The sequence below is a fragment of the Megalops cyprinoides genome, chromosome 12, assembly GCF_013368585.1.
Source record: "Megalops cyprinoides isolate fMegCyp1 chromosome 12, fMegCyp1.pri, whole genome shotgun sequence".
Lineage (NCBI taxonomy): Eukaryota > Metazoa > Chordata > Actinopteri > Elopiformes > Megalopidae > Megalops > Megalops cyprinoides.
The window spans coordinates 31,822,547-31,840,746 of NC_050594.1; the positions used below are offsets into that span (position 1 = coordinate 31,822,547).

The following is an 18,200-nucleotide window of genomic DNA, read 5'->3' on the forward strand; positions in this document are numbered from 1 at the left end:
GTGAACATACTATGTTGACAGTTGTCAATGTTGGCTTGCTAGCCAGATAAATTACAATAAAATGCTGATTTCTCGGCGTCTAACCTGACAAGTCTGAATATTTTTTTAGCAAGCTAACGTTAGGTAGCGTTAGTGCACTGCAGCAAAAGACACGCGAATGCTTTCCGCAGCATTGTCAAATTCCGCCTACTTTGACTCTGTTACGGAAGTAGCTAATAGCTAACCTTGGGCTTATGCTCTATTCCATGCTGGTTTAAACTGATGTGTGTGATGTAGCTGGTGTGTGCTGAGTGCAGCGATTGCGTGTTTTTTTCGTCTGTGCATCTGTACCAGGTTTCCGGACAAGTGAACACTTTGGTTTCAAAAATCCTCGCCAGATCACTCAGGTAAGTGTTACATACTTGGGAGTACTGTGACTAATTTTAGACATGTTGTCAAATTCCAGTAAACAACTGAAGGAAAGACGGTGCAGCGATATTAGAAGTTGACGATCATTCCTTTTTTGGGCTAGCAGACCAGCTAACGTTAGGTATAACGCTAGCGATTTCAGAGAAAAACAGCCCTAAAACAGCTTGTTAGTTAACGTTAGCTCGCTAGTGCTAGGTACGTTTGTAGATGGACTTGTTAGCTACATTTAGTTGAATTTAGTTTTTTGGTTCCAAGCCATCTAGCTAACCCGGCTGGTATATTTTTTTTTATATTCCAACGTTGGCATTCTAGCTTACTTGCAGTTAAGTTGGACTGGTATCCGGGCATCCGAAGACGGGGTTAATTTTGAAACGCTTTTCATAGCTAGCTATATCGTTAGCTAGATATAGCAGATCAAAGATTGGAACTGGTGTAGCGTTAGCAAGGTAGCTAACGTTACATTAGCTTGATTTAAACAAAAATATTCCTAACGTGTGTTCGAACACCTAACGTTGGCTAAGTAGATTATTTCGTTTTGTGTTGTTTTAACTAGCAAGATCAACCTAACTTGGCTACACCTTCTCTTGACAATCACAACTCCTCTAGTTAGCCTCTAACATTTGCTATCTACCTAAGCATCGACTAGATTTGTGTAGGTAGATACAATTAGTTAACTGGATTAAGGAACATTAGATTTTATATCGTATTTAACTTCATCTGCTTGTGAAATTGCAATTGTTATTCATATTGCTGTAGATACTGAAGTCATTTTCAGTGCTAAATAGATCAGCAGTGCGAGTATGACGGATAGTTGTAGCTAGCTAGCTAGTCCACAGTGCGATTTCTAAAGACGCGTTTGTGTGAGTAGAACAGTAAACATTTCCTCAGTCTGTCTGGTTAACTAGCTTGTTAAACACCAGGTAACATCTGCCTAAATCCTACGTGTGAATATATAGTCTACTCCAACTATTTGAACTAAACAGTGTGCACGCATGTCAGTGATGGAGAAATTGGAAGCGACTTCTGAACTTCAGTCCCGATTGTCGTCCCTGTCTGTATCATCTTTCCCTGGGATAACGTCGAAAAGCTGCGAGAACAACGCTCAAGACAGGTAATTCAGATACACTGTTGCTGGAAACTGACGTCGTATTTATAAACAGGACATACACGGTACACTCTATCGTAGATGCTATGCCTCAGAAGATAAAAACTGTTCAACTGTACTCAACTTCATTGCTGGATAATTGTAAAGCGTAAAGATAATTGTAAATTGTGAAGTATTCACACGTGTATGTGCGTTGAATTATATTTGATTAATTTGGAGTGTCGGATTACGCATGTTATTAAAAGTTTATGGTTTATAAATGCAATACTCCTCTAACGTCAGAATCTAAACCAACATCCAGTGTCCAAAAGTGCAGTTGTACCCTGGATCATGCTCTTTGTGTCATGATAACAGTTAAGAATCATCTCCTTTTCAGCATCAGCTGCTTTCTAAAAGCAATATTTCTACTGATCTGTACCCATATTCTTGCTTTCTAAGAAATGGCACTGCTATGCAAGTAGGCGCTGTGGTGTGATTTGGAGGTAAGACATGTTGATGTTGAGTGTTCCCCTTTGTTTGCCTTTGTGTTTGCCAAGGCTTCAGAGCACCGACCTGTCTCAGCATCCACACAGTGCTGTCGGCATGCCCCAGATGGGTGATGACAAAGGACTTCTGCCGCCCACTGAGGTAAACCTGGCCACATGAATCCTTTCTCTGCCTGTTCATTCAGAACAATCCAGCCAAAACACTGGCCCCTCAACAGCAGGACGTACCACTTACACTTAAGTGAATGCATTTTGGTAGCAAGCTATGTTGGCAAAGTCGGGATTCTAAAAGCTTGTAAGAAACTCTATGTTGAAGGCCTAACAAATGAATTAGGGTCATTTATTAACATTAAGGGGATTTTTTTATATTGACTGTAAGGTCACACATTTAGACAGGTGGTTGTTGTTTGGTCCTCGGTTAGGTTCATCTGATTGTGTGTAATTGCCAGGGTGAAGACCATATAAGCCTTTTACAGGTGTTGATGGTGTTGCGACTAACTGATACTTTATCTCGTGGACTAACTGGTGTTTACTATACAGATTTTCTATGCAATTTGCAGTTGAAATGAAAACTGTGGCACTACAAGAGCTCCAGCCTCCAGTGTGATTTTGCTGCTTTAGTGTGTCATATAGATGGAGTGATAATGCAGCATGTAATAGGTGTTTGGTCCTTTCTGAAACAAGTGAAAGTTTAGAAAATGCAAAGCTGTAGCCTCATCTTGATAGTTGTGCTCTGCAGTGCACCAGGGACTTTCTCTAATATTAGATAACCCGTTGATGAGTCCCCAGACTCTGACACATGAAGTCAGTTTTAGTGGCACTATAGAGGGCCAGAAACCACAGGGGCATTGCCATGAATAAGCATTTCAACCAAAGGGTCCATTATTATTCTTTTGTCCTTCAGGAGATTGCTGTTATCACCTCTCTGATGAAATCCTCTTCTAGTAATGAGCATTGATTATATTACATCTGTCTTTTTCACTCAGAAGAAAGTCTAGACAGCAGGCACACACAGCGTTTTTCGCTCGTTGCAATCTGTGTGACTGGGGGTTGTTTTCAGAGCAACGAGGACTCTCCCCCCGGGAAGAACATGGAGGGGGACTCGGAGGTGATTCAGACTAATGGGAAGGGGCAGCACACTGGAGAAGGGAAAGGTGAGATCCCCTCTCTTGCACTCTCTCTCCCCTCATGGAAGTTTTTCTTCAGTCAGATTTCTTGATATTTGAAACACAGACATGGTCTTAAGTCTCTCAGTCTTGGTACCAGATCACAGGTGACACCCAAAGGATTTTCATGTTTTTCAGTCTTTGAGCTGTACATCTCCTTGTTTCTTAATGGGCACTTCCCGTAATCCCTTGTAGCCCCGTTGCCTCCGCTCAAGCCACCCTCCACGTGGACTTCCTTTGCGCTGAAGGAGCTGAAGAACAAGCTGCGAATGGAGAAGGACAGCGTGGTGACAGTGTATAGGGGCGACGTCATGACTGTGCATGTTCCCACTGTCCCTGAGGCCAAGAAGGTGTGCTGGGAGTTTGCCACCGATGGCTATGACATTGGCTTCGGCATCTACTTCGATTGGACACCAGTCACCAGCCGGGCCATCACAGTGCAGATCAGCGAATCCAGCGACGATGAGGATGAGGATGAAGAACTAGAAGGTGAGGGGGCACTAGGGCTCCATCTTTCCCTTCCACAAAGTTGCTGCAATGGCACTGAGATGTGGGAAGACTGAAAGATCTTATCTGTGTGGCCTGTGTGCTGTGTGATCACGTGCCCATATAGTCCAGGTCCCAGAGCTCCCAGAGCTTGTTTTTTGCTTTTGTTTTATTGACAATGGCCACTGGATCGAACAACAAATGACTGCTACTCATTTGCTTTTTCTCATATTGTCTCTCTCTCTCTCTTTCTCTCTCTCTCTCTCTCTCTCTCTCAATTACAGGACCCGTGAGTCCTGGGGATGTAGAGAAGGGATCCAAGACGTCGGCCAATTCAAACCTAGGAGAGATTCTGCCGGTGTATCGCCAGGACAGCCACTTGGCAGTGCAGGGGGGTAGTCACGAGTTTCCAGGCGAGGGGACATACCTCCTGAAGTTTGACAACTCCTACTCTCTGTGGCGGAATAAGACTCTGTACTACAGAGTATACTACAGTGCCTAAGAACCATGCTCCTGACTGCAAATGAATGTTTGACCTGAAGGACTTCAAAGATATCTATTTTTGATTCTATATAGTATATGTTTGGGTTCAGAAGTAGGTCCATATACAGTATATATATTTTGTTGAAATCAGCTGTCATTGCTCCTGGATGTTTGTCTTTGTATGTGAGACTGAAGAGTGTTTTGGAGGGGGAGAGAATCATTTCCAAATGGATCAGCAGAGGTGTTGTAGTATACTTTTAAAGAAATTGGGATCATGGAGCTTTGTGTATGTGCAATGTCCCAGTGAATGTTTTGTGTGCTCTGTGTAAGGAGGTTATGTCCAGTGCCCATGTTTATGAATTTTAGCTCCTCTTTTTTTATCATAACGGTGCTGTCATAGTGACTAGCAAGTGCAAATGTAAAAGAGAGACATTTAAGTGAGTTGCGTATGTGGATTATCAAATGAATATGTCTAAAGATTCAGGAACTGAGGAGGAAATGTCTAGAGTGGGACTGGTAGGTCAGAAGCTGAGAGAAGGGTTCGGCTGATAACCAATCATGCAGCTTAATTTTTACATCCACCGTCACTGGGATCCATTTTCAAATGATCATTAACCTTTTCCAGAAAACACTATGTTAATTTGAGTTCCTGTACATATATCTGTAAGTGATGACAGTGTGGTAAATTGGCAGTCATTTATTTTTAGAGAATAGCGCTCATAACCCTTTAAGATATGTCTGACAGGCAAGGCCTTATATGCCAAAATCACAATCTAATATAATGCGTGTGTGCTAACTTATCACATTTGACAGGCTCTTTTTTTAAAAAAACATTTATGTCAGCATTTTTTCCCTTGGGACTACTTCATTTTTGAAGGAAGTTTCTGTTTAGAAAGGCTAAGAGCACAAAAAGTGAAATCAGGACAGGATTCATGCAGCTTACGTAAAGAAAATGCTGACTGAATACTGAAGGGGCTTTGGACATGCTGTTGGATCATAATGTCACAGTCCTTCCCCGGGAAGGCAAATGGGTGACATTGCAAATCTGAGCTGTCCACTAACCATCTGCTCATGCATCAGAAAAGTGCTTCTGTGCCTAATGCAGAGACACAACTGATACGTTCATTCAGATGTTTTCAGATGATCAATGCTGAAAAGGCCCTTCCATTACAGTCAGGAATCTTAAATCATGTATATTCAGAGCGCAGTGCAATTGTGACCTGTACTTTGGACGGCCCCAGAGCAGGGCACAACCCGGACACTTATGCACATTTCAACAGAAGTGCAAAGTATCCCTTATTTCACCTTTTCAGATATGGTTTTACATATTTCTTTGTACTTAAATTTGGAGATTTTGAGCATTCATTGAAAACAAGGAAAACAATATGGAAATATAGTGAGGCATATAATATTTCCATCCTCCTTTTTGTCACTCAAGTGAAAGGCATCTCTTATCATACGGAGAGGCTTTATGTAACTGCTGCTGATTGTTTCAATATTTACACTGGCTTTGTCTGTTTAGTATAAGAGTAGAGGTTGTTTGACTGGAGGCAGAAAATAAATGTATGCCCAAGAGATCATCTGGTTAAGGTCGACAATCAAAGAAGAAAATACCTTCCTTGCCACAACAGATCATGTTGTTCATAATTACAATATAATGTGATGACAACAGTGACTGGCTTTTGAACAGCCCCCTGAAAGTGCAATTTTTTTTTTCATTTCAACTGTCAGAGATAGTATGTGTAATGATATTGTGTGTTCAAAGGCTATTACTTTGTGTAGCTCATTTTCATTCCTGATCAGCTGCTTGCTAAAGAGAAAAGCATGCACCTTTGCATTGTCTCCCAAGGACCCCTTGAAGCCATTGCACCAGTACCTCAGTCACTTGTGCTTGTTTCCAAAGAGGTCATTTACTTCGTGCTGCTAGATACAAAAATCTAAGAGGCTTTCTGTATTACCTGTGCCCTGTATTGTACCTTCTTGAGTATACAGTCCATTAAATAAAGTCATTTGGTTTTAGCACTTTGTTTTGTTGTATTGTGTACCGTCACTGATTTCTAATGGATCTTTGAAGAAAGATCATTTATGGATGATGGTGACCTTGTAAATCCCACCAGTATGTACAAGATGATTGGCCCTTTTTCAGCTTGGTGAAAGCTCGTGTACGGGGTAGAACTGGCAAAATCTCGCATGTGCAAGAGGAACGCCATCTGGTATTTGCGAAGTATCAAATATTGTAGTAATTACTGTCCTGTTAACCATTCATGCAGGTTGTAAAAAAGTCTGCCCTTGCCATCCTGGAACACCCATTGGTTTGTTTGGGGACTCGCTAAGCTGAGCTGTACAACACGGGTTAAAGTTAGTGTTCTGAAACGCTCTGCTGTTGCTGCCACAGGCTGCAGCCACAGTAAATGTGTTCCTTATCAGACTCATCTCGAAGGCTCTCCCACAGCTGCAAACTGAATACAAACACCGGTATCGAACTTTATTCTCATCAATGATGAGTGTTTTTACTCCCTCACCATGGAAGCCAAGATGAATGCTGCTGTCATTATCGTGTTTATACAAGGCAGCTCTGTTCTCACCACAGTAAAAGTAAACAAGATGACGTGCCTTGCTTCTCACAACGTGTTTAAATCGCTCTGCAGCTCATGTGTAACTCTTATCTCCTCTAATTGAGCCTCTAATAAGGCTTTCATTATGGTATGTCTTGAAAAGATAGACAATGTTGTATAAACATTAGGCTTGCGTGCATTATGTAGTCAGTTTACGTGGTTACAGTATAACATGATTTCTGGGTTTATTTAATGCTATATGTAGGCTGTCTCTTTGAAATTTGGGAAAATTAGGAGATATCCATGCTAAACTCATAACTATATGTCAACTCAAGCCTTGAAAATTCCTTCCAAGATGTAAAATTGTATTTATCACGGACGCACTTCAGAGACCCAATGCGTTTTCGATGCATTCGATTTAATTGCATGGTATTTTCATGGCGTTACCTGACTCCCCCATGATGTAATTGCAGTTTTGTCTACCTGACATCTTAATGGTCTTTGCTCTCTGGAGCAAAAATGTCTGTCCCATGGCTCTCCATTAGAGAGCACAGGGTGCACTCTTTCTGATGAAAGAAATTGTTGTACTGATGAAACTACATTTGGGAAACTGGTTTTATCTCACCTTTTGCATCGCAGTTAATTAAAGTCCTTTGAGTGAACAGTTAATTATAAATATCGTCAGGTCAATTAAGCCAAATGATACAGCTAGATTGTAACACATCCATTTTGTTGTGGTAAACATCAACGGCCATCGATCTGCTCAAATCGATGGTGGTATCGCAATGGCGATATCTTACATTTTATTTTCTATCACTGGCAGGGACTGTCACCTGACTGGCCTGTTAAAGCAACTATAAAGGACGCGCCCATTAATTAACGCAGCTACGTAGGGCTGGTTCGAGTTTGGGAGGGTGCGGGAGAGTCGCGTGAAGTATAGGGCAACAAAAACGTGTAATCCCACACATTTTAATATTGTTAACAAAAAACAAAAACCCGAAATGGGGAAGGTGCAGTTTTATGCCCTTTGGTCCCTACGTGAAGCGCCCCGACAATTTATCAGGTAGGTGAGCTGGTGATAGACAGTCTCTCACAAGACTTCATGTGTAATTTCTGACCTTACATTCATCAAAGATTTATTTTAATAGCTAAACACAATAGTAAATTGTGTATGCACGCATAAACTATTCCACGGGCATTCGTGGCCTTCATTTTCTTTCCCCAGTAATTCGAACCGCCTAAGCTACCAGGTGCGGCTACCGCTGCCTTTGCCCAAGCAACTCGTGGTATTCAGTCTCGGAGACTGGAAGTCCTTCTCCAGCGAGACAACCATCTCGGTTGAAGTTTCCGTAAGCCAGGACATGAAGCCACAGAATATTGGAACGCTCTCTCCCCAAAGAAGGTAGTATAACTACTTGCCATTTAGTCAAAACTGTTGAGTGCAGAGTAATCATTGTAAAGAAAACGCACCAAAACGCAACCTTTTAATATAACATGACTTCTTTAACGTGTACAAAGCCAACTTGACTGAGGACATGTAGCATGTAGCTGATTATTACTGCGGTGTAAGTGTTGTTATTGCTAACAGCCTTTTTAAACGTGCATGAATTCCTGAAGGTGTCTGATCTGGGAGGGAGACTGGAGACTGGATTTTCTCACGGAAGCCATGGAGAAAGCAGAAAAGGGGATGTATGGGAAAATTCTGCTCACTGTCTGCGGCGAGGTACAGTGCAGGCCGGTGTCGTGATTTGAACCGAGCAGGCTTCAGTTGATTTAATTTATGAACAGACTCCAGCGTTGATCGCGTTTGACCGACATTTGAATAGAATAGAATGGCTTTTTGCGATGTTGTCTGCTGCGCCATGTTTGATTCGGCCCTTTCGGTGGATATTGTCGGTTGGTTAGGGTGTCAGGATTGTGATGAGACTGTGAGAGCACTTGAACACCTAAGTTTTGTCTTCAAATAGGTAAAGGCCAGCTTCACCAGCAGCACGCCGATGTCGTCACGGAAACGCCTGGCTTCGGACCCGCCACCTTGTCAAAGAGGGGAGACGTTCCATACTCTGCACCACAGCAGTGGGAGTCAGGCGGTGAATGGAACAGCAAAAACATGTCGTCACTCCATCCTATGTGTTTAAACTGTGATAACCTGGAAGCAATGTGTCCTCAATCTGTGCTAATACCAAAAGACGCATTGTGTAAAACAAACTAATTAAAAGGGATAAAGGTGAAACAAGTGATAGTCACCCAGGTTGCAGTTTGTGGCCTGCTGAAAGGCAGCATATTTGCTTCCATTGAAGTGGCTCAGGAAGACTTTTTTTGTGTATGTGTGTGTTTCTAATCACTTGTACAGCTGAAGACTCCAAACTCCACAATCTTGGAAAAGAGTGTTTGCTATGCAGACCTCAAATGCAGCAAAACTGCAACAGAAGATTATCCATTGCCAAAAAAGCCACGCATGTGGCCAACGGTAAGGAGGCAGCTAAATAAGACCCACTGGTAAATGGGGCATCATGGGAGATCTGCTTGAAGTAGCTGGGCAATTATAATTATTTTAGTCTGTACCTGCCCTGTCTCTAAAGGACAAGACTCCCAGACGCACAGTGATCGGGAGGAGAGGTCAGCTGACATGGAGCTCGGAGGAGCTGTGTACCTCCCAAGATTCCACTCGGGCTTCCAGTCCCAAGAAGAGCCTGGTGTCTGATCGGCAGAACTGTGAAAATAGCAGTGCGCTGAGGGTGACTAAAAAGTGCCGAGCAGGTGAGAATGCTCATCGTCCCTGCCCAATACAAACCACAGACATGGATTTAGGGTTATTGACTTGACTAATGATTAGGTTATCGGTGTCACTATGTTACTTTGAATTCTATGTGGCAGCTAAATTCTCCTACTGAAAAGGTTTACAGTCTGGGAAAGCCACAGAAATAGAAGCCCTAAAAACACTTAGTGAATGAATGTGCTTACAGAGTAATTATGTTTGCTAGCTGTGAACTGTTACCGGTGCACTATTTCATTTTGATATTTCTTATCCAGGACTCTCTTACATGTTTTCAGTGTGTACAGCTACAGTTCTGAAATGGCCAGGCACTTTATGAAATTGAGGCCTAATAAAACCTCAAAGATTCAACAGCAGTACTCCATCTAGGGTTTAAACCAATGACATTCTGGTTCAGGAGTCTATTGCATTTTAACATCCATTGCTCTCACTCCTGTAATTATCCTGGGAATTAGCGATTGAAGCAGGAGAGGGTTGTGTTTGTTTTAGTCCGTCCCTCAAAGCGCTGGAACCAGACCATGTGTCTGAGCGACCCAGACACAGCCATCCTGATTGGAGGAGAAGCCAGGGAGCACACGGGATGCAGCGACTCACTCTGGAAGCTGGAGATAGGTGAGGAGCTTAGTGTTTATGCAATCTAACCAGTGTCATTTGTTGAGAGATTATTCCTGACTTATCATAGCTAGACAATTTCAAAAGAGAACAGGGGGTGCAAATCAAATTGTTCACAAGCTTAGAGTTTGTTCTGAGTGTGGCCAAGTCAGGCTTGATCTCCTCCTAAAAACAGATTGTTAGAGATATGAGTAAGTAAAACAAGTCACTCCTCTAGCAGTTTGACTTTGGTCCCTTTAGCTAATGTTCAGGGAGACTTGAAGTTACTGCAGATATTACTGTTCAGCCATGTGTCTTCAGACAGCAGCTTCTGGTTCCCAATGGACACATCCTCCTCTGGACCCATCCCTCCCTGCACACGCGGCCACTCTGCAACCTATGACCCCGAGTCTAAGGTTGTGTACGTGTACGGCGGCCTGAAGGAGGATCAGCGCTATGGTGACATTTACATCCTCAACACCCTGACGTGGAAGTGGAAGCTTGTCACAGTGAGTTCACAGCCGTGTCAGAGCTTCTCTCTCCACACGACGCTGAACCAGTTCTGTCTTCAACAGGCTGACAGCTGGTGGACCTGGGTAATATTTCTGTTATTAGGGGTGGGGGGGGGGGGTGAGGCTAAACTTGGAACAGGCTTCCCCTTTTAAGGAAAGTAGTCCTTCATTCATCTGCTGAATCCATGCAGTGCAGTACTGTGTTTGTTTATGGGCTGGCCACCACACAGCTGTGGCATTGACCCATAGGTGAGACTGACAGAGCTCCCGAGTGGCTCAGTTGACAAGGCACTCAGGTTGAGTGCAGGCTCAGCCCCATGGCTTGGGTCCAAAACCGGTCGTGTTGTCTGCTGACAGTGAACCGCAGTCCACAGGGGCGGAACCAATTGGCTTGACTGCTTCATTGTGGCCACTTTGGTCCTGTGTATCCCTTTGCAGGCGAAAGGCAGTGTCCCGATGTTGGCCCATCACAGCGCCACCATCTACAGGAAAGAGCTCTTCATCTTTGGTGGAGTCCAGCCTAGCCGTGCCCCCGGGGGAAAGGCCTGCAGCAACTCCCTGTACATCTTCAATCCTGAATTCGAGCTGTGGTACCAGCCCATTGTGGAGGGGGACAAACCATTACCCAGGTTTGGGTCAGTGTCTACCTGAGCCAGTTGTCTTGTGGCAAGCGCTCTGGAATAGTGAAACAGACTACTGGAATCTAGAACCAGTCAGTTTTCTTGAATGTGTTGTAGGCAAAGCTGCTCAGTGCCCTAGATAGAACTGGGAATGGCAGTCAGCTTAGCTGTAAAAACAAATGGCGTACATGATGGTAATATAATGCTGTAAACTGACACAAATGGACCAGGCCCAATACTCCACTTGTTAGATTTTGTCATATTGCATTTGGTATTGTGAAAATACATTTTATTGCTACTCATAGGACTGAAACAGGGTGGAGACATTAGGACATATGACAATTACAGAATGGAAAAAAACAGCAATTGAAAGACAAGATTAGACTTGTGAATTACAACTTAGCTACAGATGGAAAAGCCTGAATAACTCAAAAGGGTTCCTTGTGTTTGAGTACAATTATGGAGAAAGTAGATGTAATTGAGAAACACTATAATTCCCCAGTGTGTGAACCAGAGATGGCCAATTAGCTTCAGTGATTCTTCATTATCTTTTACTGCATTCCTCTCCACACTTTAAGATGGAGCTGTCTTAAAAGTTGCAATCACCCACAAATGATGGGATGTTTGCTTACTGTGTTTTCAACAGGCACTCCACCGTGCTGCTGTCAAACAAACTGATCATTTTCGGTGGGAGGAAGACTGCGGCCTACCTGAACGACCTCCACATTCTGGACATGGGTAATGTCAGGCTTAGTCACACAGGCTTAATGTCACTCTCCGCTGTGCTTTCTGACCAACTCCTGTCTCCTTCTCTGGGCCCTAAAGGATTCATGGAGTACACGGCTGTGAAGTACGAGAGCATGCCACCACTGCCTCGAGGGTAAGGACATGCTCCGTCAGCCGTCGGGAGTGTGGAAACTGCGGCCCTCAGGTCGGCAGTCTTGCTCTCCTGAATGTAAACGAGGAATTACCAGAGCCGTTGCGATGGAATGGAAGTTGCTTGAGGGTGCAGTTCACAGGATTTTGGTGGATTTGAGTGAAGCTGGCAACAGAAATTCACATTTGTTGATTTAGCGTTTCTAACTCGCACAGCACTTTTCACCAACAATAAATAGGACTGAAATCCTGTGAACCACAGTCACTCTGCAAAGCTTGATTTTCGGACTCATGAAGAGTTCTTGAGTAATGACCTCATTGAATTCTGTGAGTCCCCAGAGGGATCAGCACATTATAAAGTATTTTTTTAACACCAGAGTCAATGTCTGTGAGGTGAAGACTACAGCTGCCATCTTTCACTTGAATCCGAATGGACCGATGGAGCAGCGGTGTTGACCTGTCATTCTGTGTCATCAGATTCCACGCAGCCGTTCCAGTGTCAAACAACAAGATGCTGATCAGTGGGGGCTGCAGTGCTATCGGGGCCCTGCAGGACCTCCACCTGTTCCACCTGGGTGCGTCTTCCCCCCCCCGCAGGCTTTCATGGCTCAGGTTGAGGATTAACCTGCGATGCAAATTTTCGAGGGTCACTCACATGTGAAACGGGTTACTCGCATGCACCAGTACTCCAGGGATGGGCTGTGTCACTATTAGGGATTTTAGTCAAATAACTCACTCACTGTTCCACTCAACCCTCTGAGAACACTGACTGCTCTGTATTGTGGGACTAAGTGCAAGTTTGAGACCACATTGCTTCTTTAAGGTCATAGATTCGTCTTTGTTCCACTTCAGTGCCCTCTAGCTGGTGAGGAATTTTGGGCCTGGGCCGCTGTCCAGTTGTAAAGTTTGATTATGCACTTTGATAAATGCATGATCTCAAAATGCCAAAGGTTCACGGTGCTCAGTACAGATGTAGGGAGGCCAGGAAATCCAGAGGGAGCCATGGTGTTGTCTCTCAGTCTGGGTAACATAACTGTGAACATAATGGACCATATTTATAGATGTAGGAGAGTTGTCAGAGAAACCAGGTCAAATTCACCTGGGCCTAAAAACAAGTGGGAAACCTCAACAGGGAGTTTGACTTGCTTTTCACCTTGTGAGTTTTCACACATTTCAAAAAACTTGGGGGGGAGGGGATTTATGAGTAACCTTTCTTGTTCTCTCTACCCCCCCCCCCCCCCCCCCCCAAGAAACCAGCTCCTGGAGTTCAATAACCTGCCCAGCTTTCTGCTCCAAACCTCGCGCCGGTCACAGCATGCTCCTGCTCCCTGGCCGGCCCTCCTGCACCATCCTGGTGTTTGGGGGCTCGGACTGTGCCGGAACCTTCTACAACGACACTGTTGAGTGCGCCGTGGAGATCATGGTGAAGAGGGAGGGTCTAAACTGCAAGGGCAAACCGTGAGGGGAACCAAGGATTGTTAGGAGCCGACGTTCCAAGCTTGCAGATGTTCAAACCTCAGAGGAACACGCACAGATTGGGCAGCCCAGTGCAAGGAGCAGCGTAGAGCGAGGAGGGAAGGCCCTCTGGTGGCAGCAGCCCAGCTAGATGTGCTGGCTGTCATGGTTTCAGCACACTGAACCCTTACTTGGGCAGGATTTTTTTGTGGACAGTACTCAGCACTGTTACTATGGCTGTTACAGGTCTTTTTTAAATTCATGTGTGACATTGATTAGCTTTCCTGGAGAACAATGTTATTTCTTATCTGTCAAACAGACTTGTTCTCCAAATATGGATGACTTTTTGCACAGGTGTCTCTGTTTAGAGAGGGCTGTGATGCTGAACAACCACATAGGACACCATGACAACCTGTTCAGCTATCAAATTGGCTTCTACAGAAATGTGTTCATGTTTGAGCTGCGGGTAGTCCTGCAATACGAAGACAACAAATAGCGCATTAAGTGCTCTTTTATCATTTTTAGCTTTAGGTTTTTATGTGCTCAGCCTGTGTGTTCAGTTGAAGTTAAAGGGGACATGAACCAACAAGTCTTTTTTTTCTCTCCAATGAAAAACTTACTTTTGACTCATCCTTGCAAATGTATGTCACTGGTACCACAGTGCCCTCCAGTGGATATTGCATGCAATGACATCTAGGCCATAGGTTGGTTGAGTTTATAGCACAGTTTGTAACTTTGTATAATAAATTCTTTTAATTTTGTATGCATGTATCATGTTCACATTTTTCATTGAGTTTTCACAAATCCACTGGTGTTCCAGGCACTGTCATTATAAGCATACACATTATGAATGATGAGGCTTCCTGAATAACGGCACTTAATCATCCTGTGAGATGTCAACTTGACTTCTGACCATGGAAATAAATTATATTAACCCTAAGGTTCTTGTGTTTTGTTGGAAACAGCAGACGGAAACTGAAGGCTTTATATCCAAATTGTTTAATGAAGCATGTTATGTTGAAGTTAAGACAGTTATCTCCAGCCTATGGTCATTGCTGTAGCTGTTCTTCACCAGGCTACAATGGTGCACAGCATACCCAAGTGGTCCTATGATCTCAGGTCTGCAGGCGTGTCTGGTTGGCAGGATGGGTGACTCACTTTGAATGCTTCAATCTCCATTAAGGTCTCATTCAACCTCTTTATAGTTGGGAACTGACTTATGTCCACCTTGAACCTAATGGATACATACAGTACATGGATTAGATTTGCACACATTCAATAGTCTTCAAATACAAATGACACTAAACTACGGCATTTATGCATAATGCACTATGTAACAGCTGACAAAGGAATTCATTTTCTACCTCTCAGCATTGTAGACCTGAGGCACCAGACAAATGTCTGCCATTGAGATCTGTAAGAAAGGAAAACACTTGCTTACTGACTGTGTGCCACGAAACGTTTTGTGTGCAAACCGGCTCAATCTCCAGAATAATTCAGACACACTGAATCCATTGTCTGTGTGAACAGTTTTTGCTGACTACCCTCCATCACATGCTGAGCAGAGGCCTTCCTGAGATCTTCGTGCTGGCTTTATGTTGGATTTTAGTGGAGTGGAGGTGCATTGCTTCTACCACCCAAAGAGTGCAGGAACAGTGTTCCACCTTGGATCGGAATCCATGACATTCAAGCCTGTAGATGCAGTCACTAATCCATGCTGTGGACTTACTCTTTTTTAAAAATTCCTACTTCGCAGTTTGTTATGGTTTCTGCATTAATGACCAGTGAATCTGCTCAGTGCTGCTCCATGTTTTTGTGCAAGAAACCTAACAAGGAAAGTGATGTCCTGTTTTTTTTATTATTAAAAATTATTTAGAGTACTTAGCTTAAAGATTGTCATGACCTGATTTTGTCAGGCCTCAAAAATGCGTCCTAAAATTACAGTCTCATATAATGACTGAGGGTCTCATCACCTCATCCCCCACACAGTACTTTCCAGCGGTCTCTTTCAGAAGGGGCTCCAGGGCTAAGGGAGGCAAAGAGAAAGGAAAGCAATTACTGCAGCTGTCCTCTCATCACCGTCCCAAAATAAGACAGGAGAGTTTTTTTTTTTAAATTACCACAACACTCAGCTTAGAACGCACCCTCGAATCCTCGGGTGATGAAATGCTGGGCCCATGGCAACTTCTCTGCTCCAATCTTCTGCAGCACGTAAAGATTCTGCAAAACACACCAAGGTCATATGATAAAGCTACAAGCACTGTACAGGCCAAACAACAGCAAAGTCTGTTTAGAACATTTACTTGGCTCCCTTGACGACGTGACCACATTCTGGCGGACCCCAACATTGCCCTTGCCCTTATTTAATGTAGGACTTTTGGATTTTGAAGGAATCCATAGAGAAGTGCAGTAACGGCATGTGTATTGGAGACTGGTCACTCTGACTGTTCTGCATTAACCCATGAGGCCTGTGTTGTGTACTGCTGTGATGAGTTCAGTACGCAACACAGTCCTCGTGGGTTTATGCATATTGCATATTGTAGGTGTGGCTGGAGTCTGCGTGCCCTCATGGACCCAGCTATGATCTTGCAGTGGCACTGTCAATCACCTGCAGGGGCTGAATCCCGGAGGCGATGAGGTCAGAGATCATTCGCACCTGCGCACGCTTCTGTGGGTCGGTGGGGAGGAGCCGAGGGCCTGGCCTGGTCTCCTCAATGTACTGGATAATGGCCAGCTGAGAGGAACCAGAGATCATGGCTAGTGCTCAGGTCTTTGCTATGGCTATTATTGAGTGAATAACACACGTTCAATCATTCATTAACTTGATGTCACCCACGGGCCCAATATTCAGTTATACAGAGCCAATACCTTGCACGTTTATGCACCTTCCTTCCTGCATTCATCTGACATGACTAAATCCATTGTAATGAACGACATACCTGAACTGTTATAAAAATAGATGTAAAATATACCCAGGAGCATAAAATGCTTATGCGAGACCAAATCTGATCAGACCATCAAATCTGAACAAGCTATCAAACAACTGTGATGTGATAAAGCTAAAGATACCCAGTTAAAATACTTACTTGTACTTGCATAAATATTTCCCTACATTATGTGCTGGTGCAGTAAATGTTGCATTCAGAACCCTACATTACAAATGGAGACATTTCAATCCAGGGGACAGAACAGAGCAACCAATGGGCACAGAAATGTAACGAGAGCGTATGTATAGATGTACCAGGAAAAGAACACGGTCAAACTCTTACCGACTGCGATAGGGTAATGCCATCGATAGTAATTGCAGGCACTTGTTGCATGGGGTTTAATGCCTTGTACTGATCTGTCAGCTAACATGCGAGAAACACAGGAAACAATTTTATAGGGGATCATAACTGATGCTAAAATGCGTAGATATTCTTATCGTCACGACACTCGTTTAAATCATGAAAATGTTACCTGTTGGCCTCCATCCTTGATGAGGTTGACAGGGACTTGGTCGTATTCAATACCTTTGAGAGCTAACGCTAAAGTGCAAAAACATGTTCAACAAAGATTCCCATGCCATCTGGTTTCAGTGACAGAACATATGAAAATCAATTTTAAAAAACTTGTGTAAAAAACACTGTGAACTGCACACGTTTTTCTGCAACAACAGACGGATAACAAACATCAAAAAGTATAAAAACGTAATTTCGACGGTATTTTGAGGTCTATAGTCAACAGCAACCTACCAATTCGAACTCTCCAAGAACATGAACTCCTGAAATATCCATGAAGGACGGGCTGGAAAACAAAGAAAAGTAAAATTACTGTATTGAATTTCATCATCCACATATAACTAACTCGATTTTCACATGTAAAATTTCACCTTAGTTTGAGATGCCATGATATTCAGATGCAAGAGCTTCAAATAGCTGTAAAACTGTGTGAACAGAAAATTCCGTTTCTCTTTCTGACAACCAATGGGATTCGTCCCAAAAAGTCCACCTCCTCAGTTCCAATACCATATGACTAAGCACAATGGGGAACGGTTCATAAGTGGTTGGGAGGATATACTGAAATAGTAGTTATATCCCCATGGTGCTGCACGCACCATAGTGTAATTAAAAGTTGGAGCTATTTTTGCAACATAAACATATAGGCAATAACTGGTGTTTTTCATTTCCGGAGTAAGTAACTATCGCTAATCATTACCTTCATCAGGCAAGACAGTGAAACATGCATCTCACGGCGTTACCCAGCTTAACTTGCTGGCCGGGTACAGAGCTTTGCTTTTATTTCTTGTTGGCAAGCTGCTCGAAGATAGTGTTATTATCTCACTTAGAATTTGCGAACATTGACACAATTTCAATAGAACGTACGTCCAGACGCCCAAAGGCAGGTTACATCGGTATTTAGCTGAACACCACCAAGCAAACGCAAAGGACTCGCTATCTCAGAGTTCACCTCAGTGTTACAGCTACACGCGTTATGTGTTGAAGTTCACGGCTGATTACAATTTGTCATGTGATGAAGCATGTGACCTCAATCTCGTCTGCTGTTGGCGGATAAAATCTTACAGCAAGTTGACCCCTAGATACACTGTTTATATTTGTCCGCAAACTTTTAAAACATCGTTGAAATGTCTCAGTGATTTTGACTGGCTGTACAAAACACTGCATCTTGCCCAGTCAGTGCAG

The 18,200-nt window shown here is 43.5% G+C and overlaps 3 protein-coding genes across 7 annotated transcripts; 2 read left to right on the plus strand and 1 right to left on the minus strand.

Annotated features, from left to right (window-relative positions):
- On the plus strand, window positions 1-6,122 carry tmed8 (transmembrane p24 trafficking protein 8). Of its 3 annotated transcripts, none has more exons than XM_036542332.1 (6): window positions 1-386; window positions 1,392-1,519; window positions 2,050-2,140; window positions 3,059-3,152; window positions 3,360-3,653; window positions 3,935-6,122. In XM_036542332.1, the coding sequence occupies exons 2-6, from the start codon at window positions 1,401-1,403 to the stop codon at window positions 4,150-4,152; spliced, it is 816 nt and encodes a 271-aa protein (XP_036398225.1). In that variant the 5' UTR covers window positions 1-386; window positions 1,392-1,400; the 3' UTR covers window positions 4,153-6,122. The 3 variants fall into 3 exon arrangements, with proteins under 3 accessions (XP_036398225.1, XP_036398226.1, XP_036398227.1); XM_036542333.1 differs by having other exon boundaries at window positions 1,408-1,519; XM_036542334.1 differs by having other exon boundaries at window positions 1,496-1,519.
- A 2,232-nt stretch (window positions 6,123-8,354) lies between these two features.
- On the plus strand, window positions 8,355-13,525 carry zgc:163014 (uncharacterized protein LOC100038766 homolog). The gene is made up of 10 exons (XM_036541502.1): window positions 8,355-8,411; window positions 8,656-8,778; window positions 9,271-9,448; window positions 9,954-10,076; window positions 10,377-10,564; window positions 11,006-11,202; window positions 11,834-11,925; window positions 12,013-12,067; window positions 12,541-12,638; window positions 13,314-13,525. The coding sequence occupies exons 1-10, from the start codon at window positions 8,355-8,357 to the stop codon at window positions 13,523-13,525; spliced, it is 1,323 nt and encodes a 440-aa protein (XP_036397395.1).
- A 1,035-nt stretch (window positions 13,526-14,560) lies between these two features.
- On the minus strand, window positions 14,561-17,986 carry gstz1 (glutathione S-transferase zeta 1). Of its 3 annotated transcripts, XM_036542789.1 has the most exons (10): window positions 17,716-17,986; window positions 17,390-17,443; window positions 17,253-17,304; window positions 16,978-17,045; window positions 16,788-16,868; window positions 16,127-16,252; window positions 15,663-15,738; window positions 15,492-15,544; window positions 14,883-14,932; window positions 14,561-14,752 (listed from the first exon to the last, which is right to left on the minus strand). In XM_036542789.1, the coding sequence occupies exons 1-10, from the start codon at window positions 17,743-17,745 to the stop codon at window positions 14,626-14,628; spliced, it is 717 nt and encodes a 238-aa protein (XP_036398682.1). In that variant the 5' UTR covers window positions 17,746-17,986; the 3' UTR covers window positions 14,561-14,625. The 3 variants fall into 3 exon arrangements, with proteins under 3 accessions (XP_036398682.1, XP_036398683.1, XP_036398684.1); XM_036542790.1 differs by lacking the exon at window positions 17,390-17,443; XM_036542791.1 differs by lacking the exon at window positions 17,716-17,986 and having other exon boundaries at window positions 17,390-17,469.
- Between the last annotated feature and the right edge of the window lie 214 nt (window positions 17,987-18,200).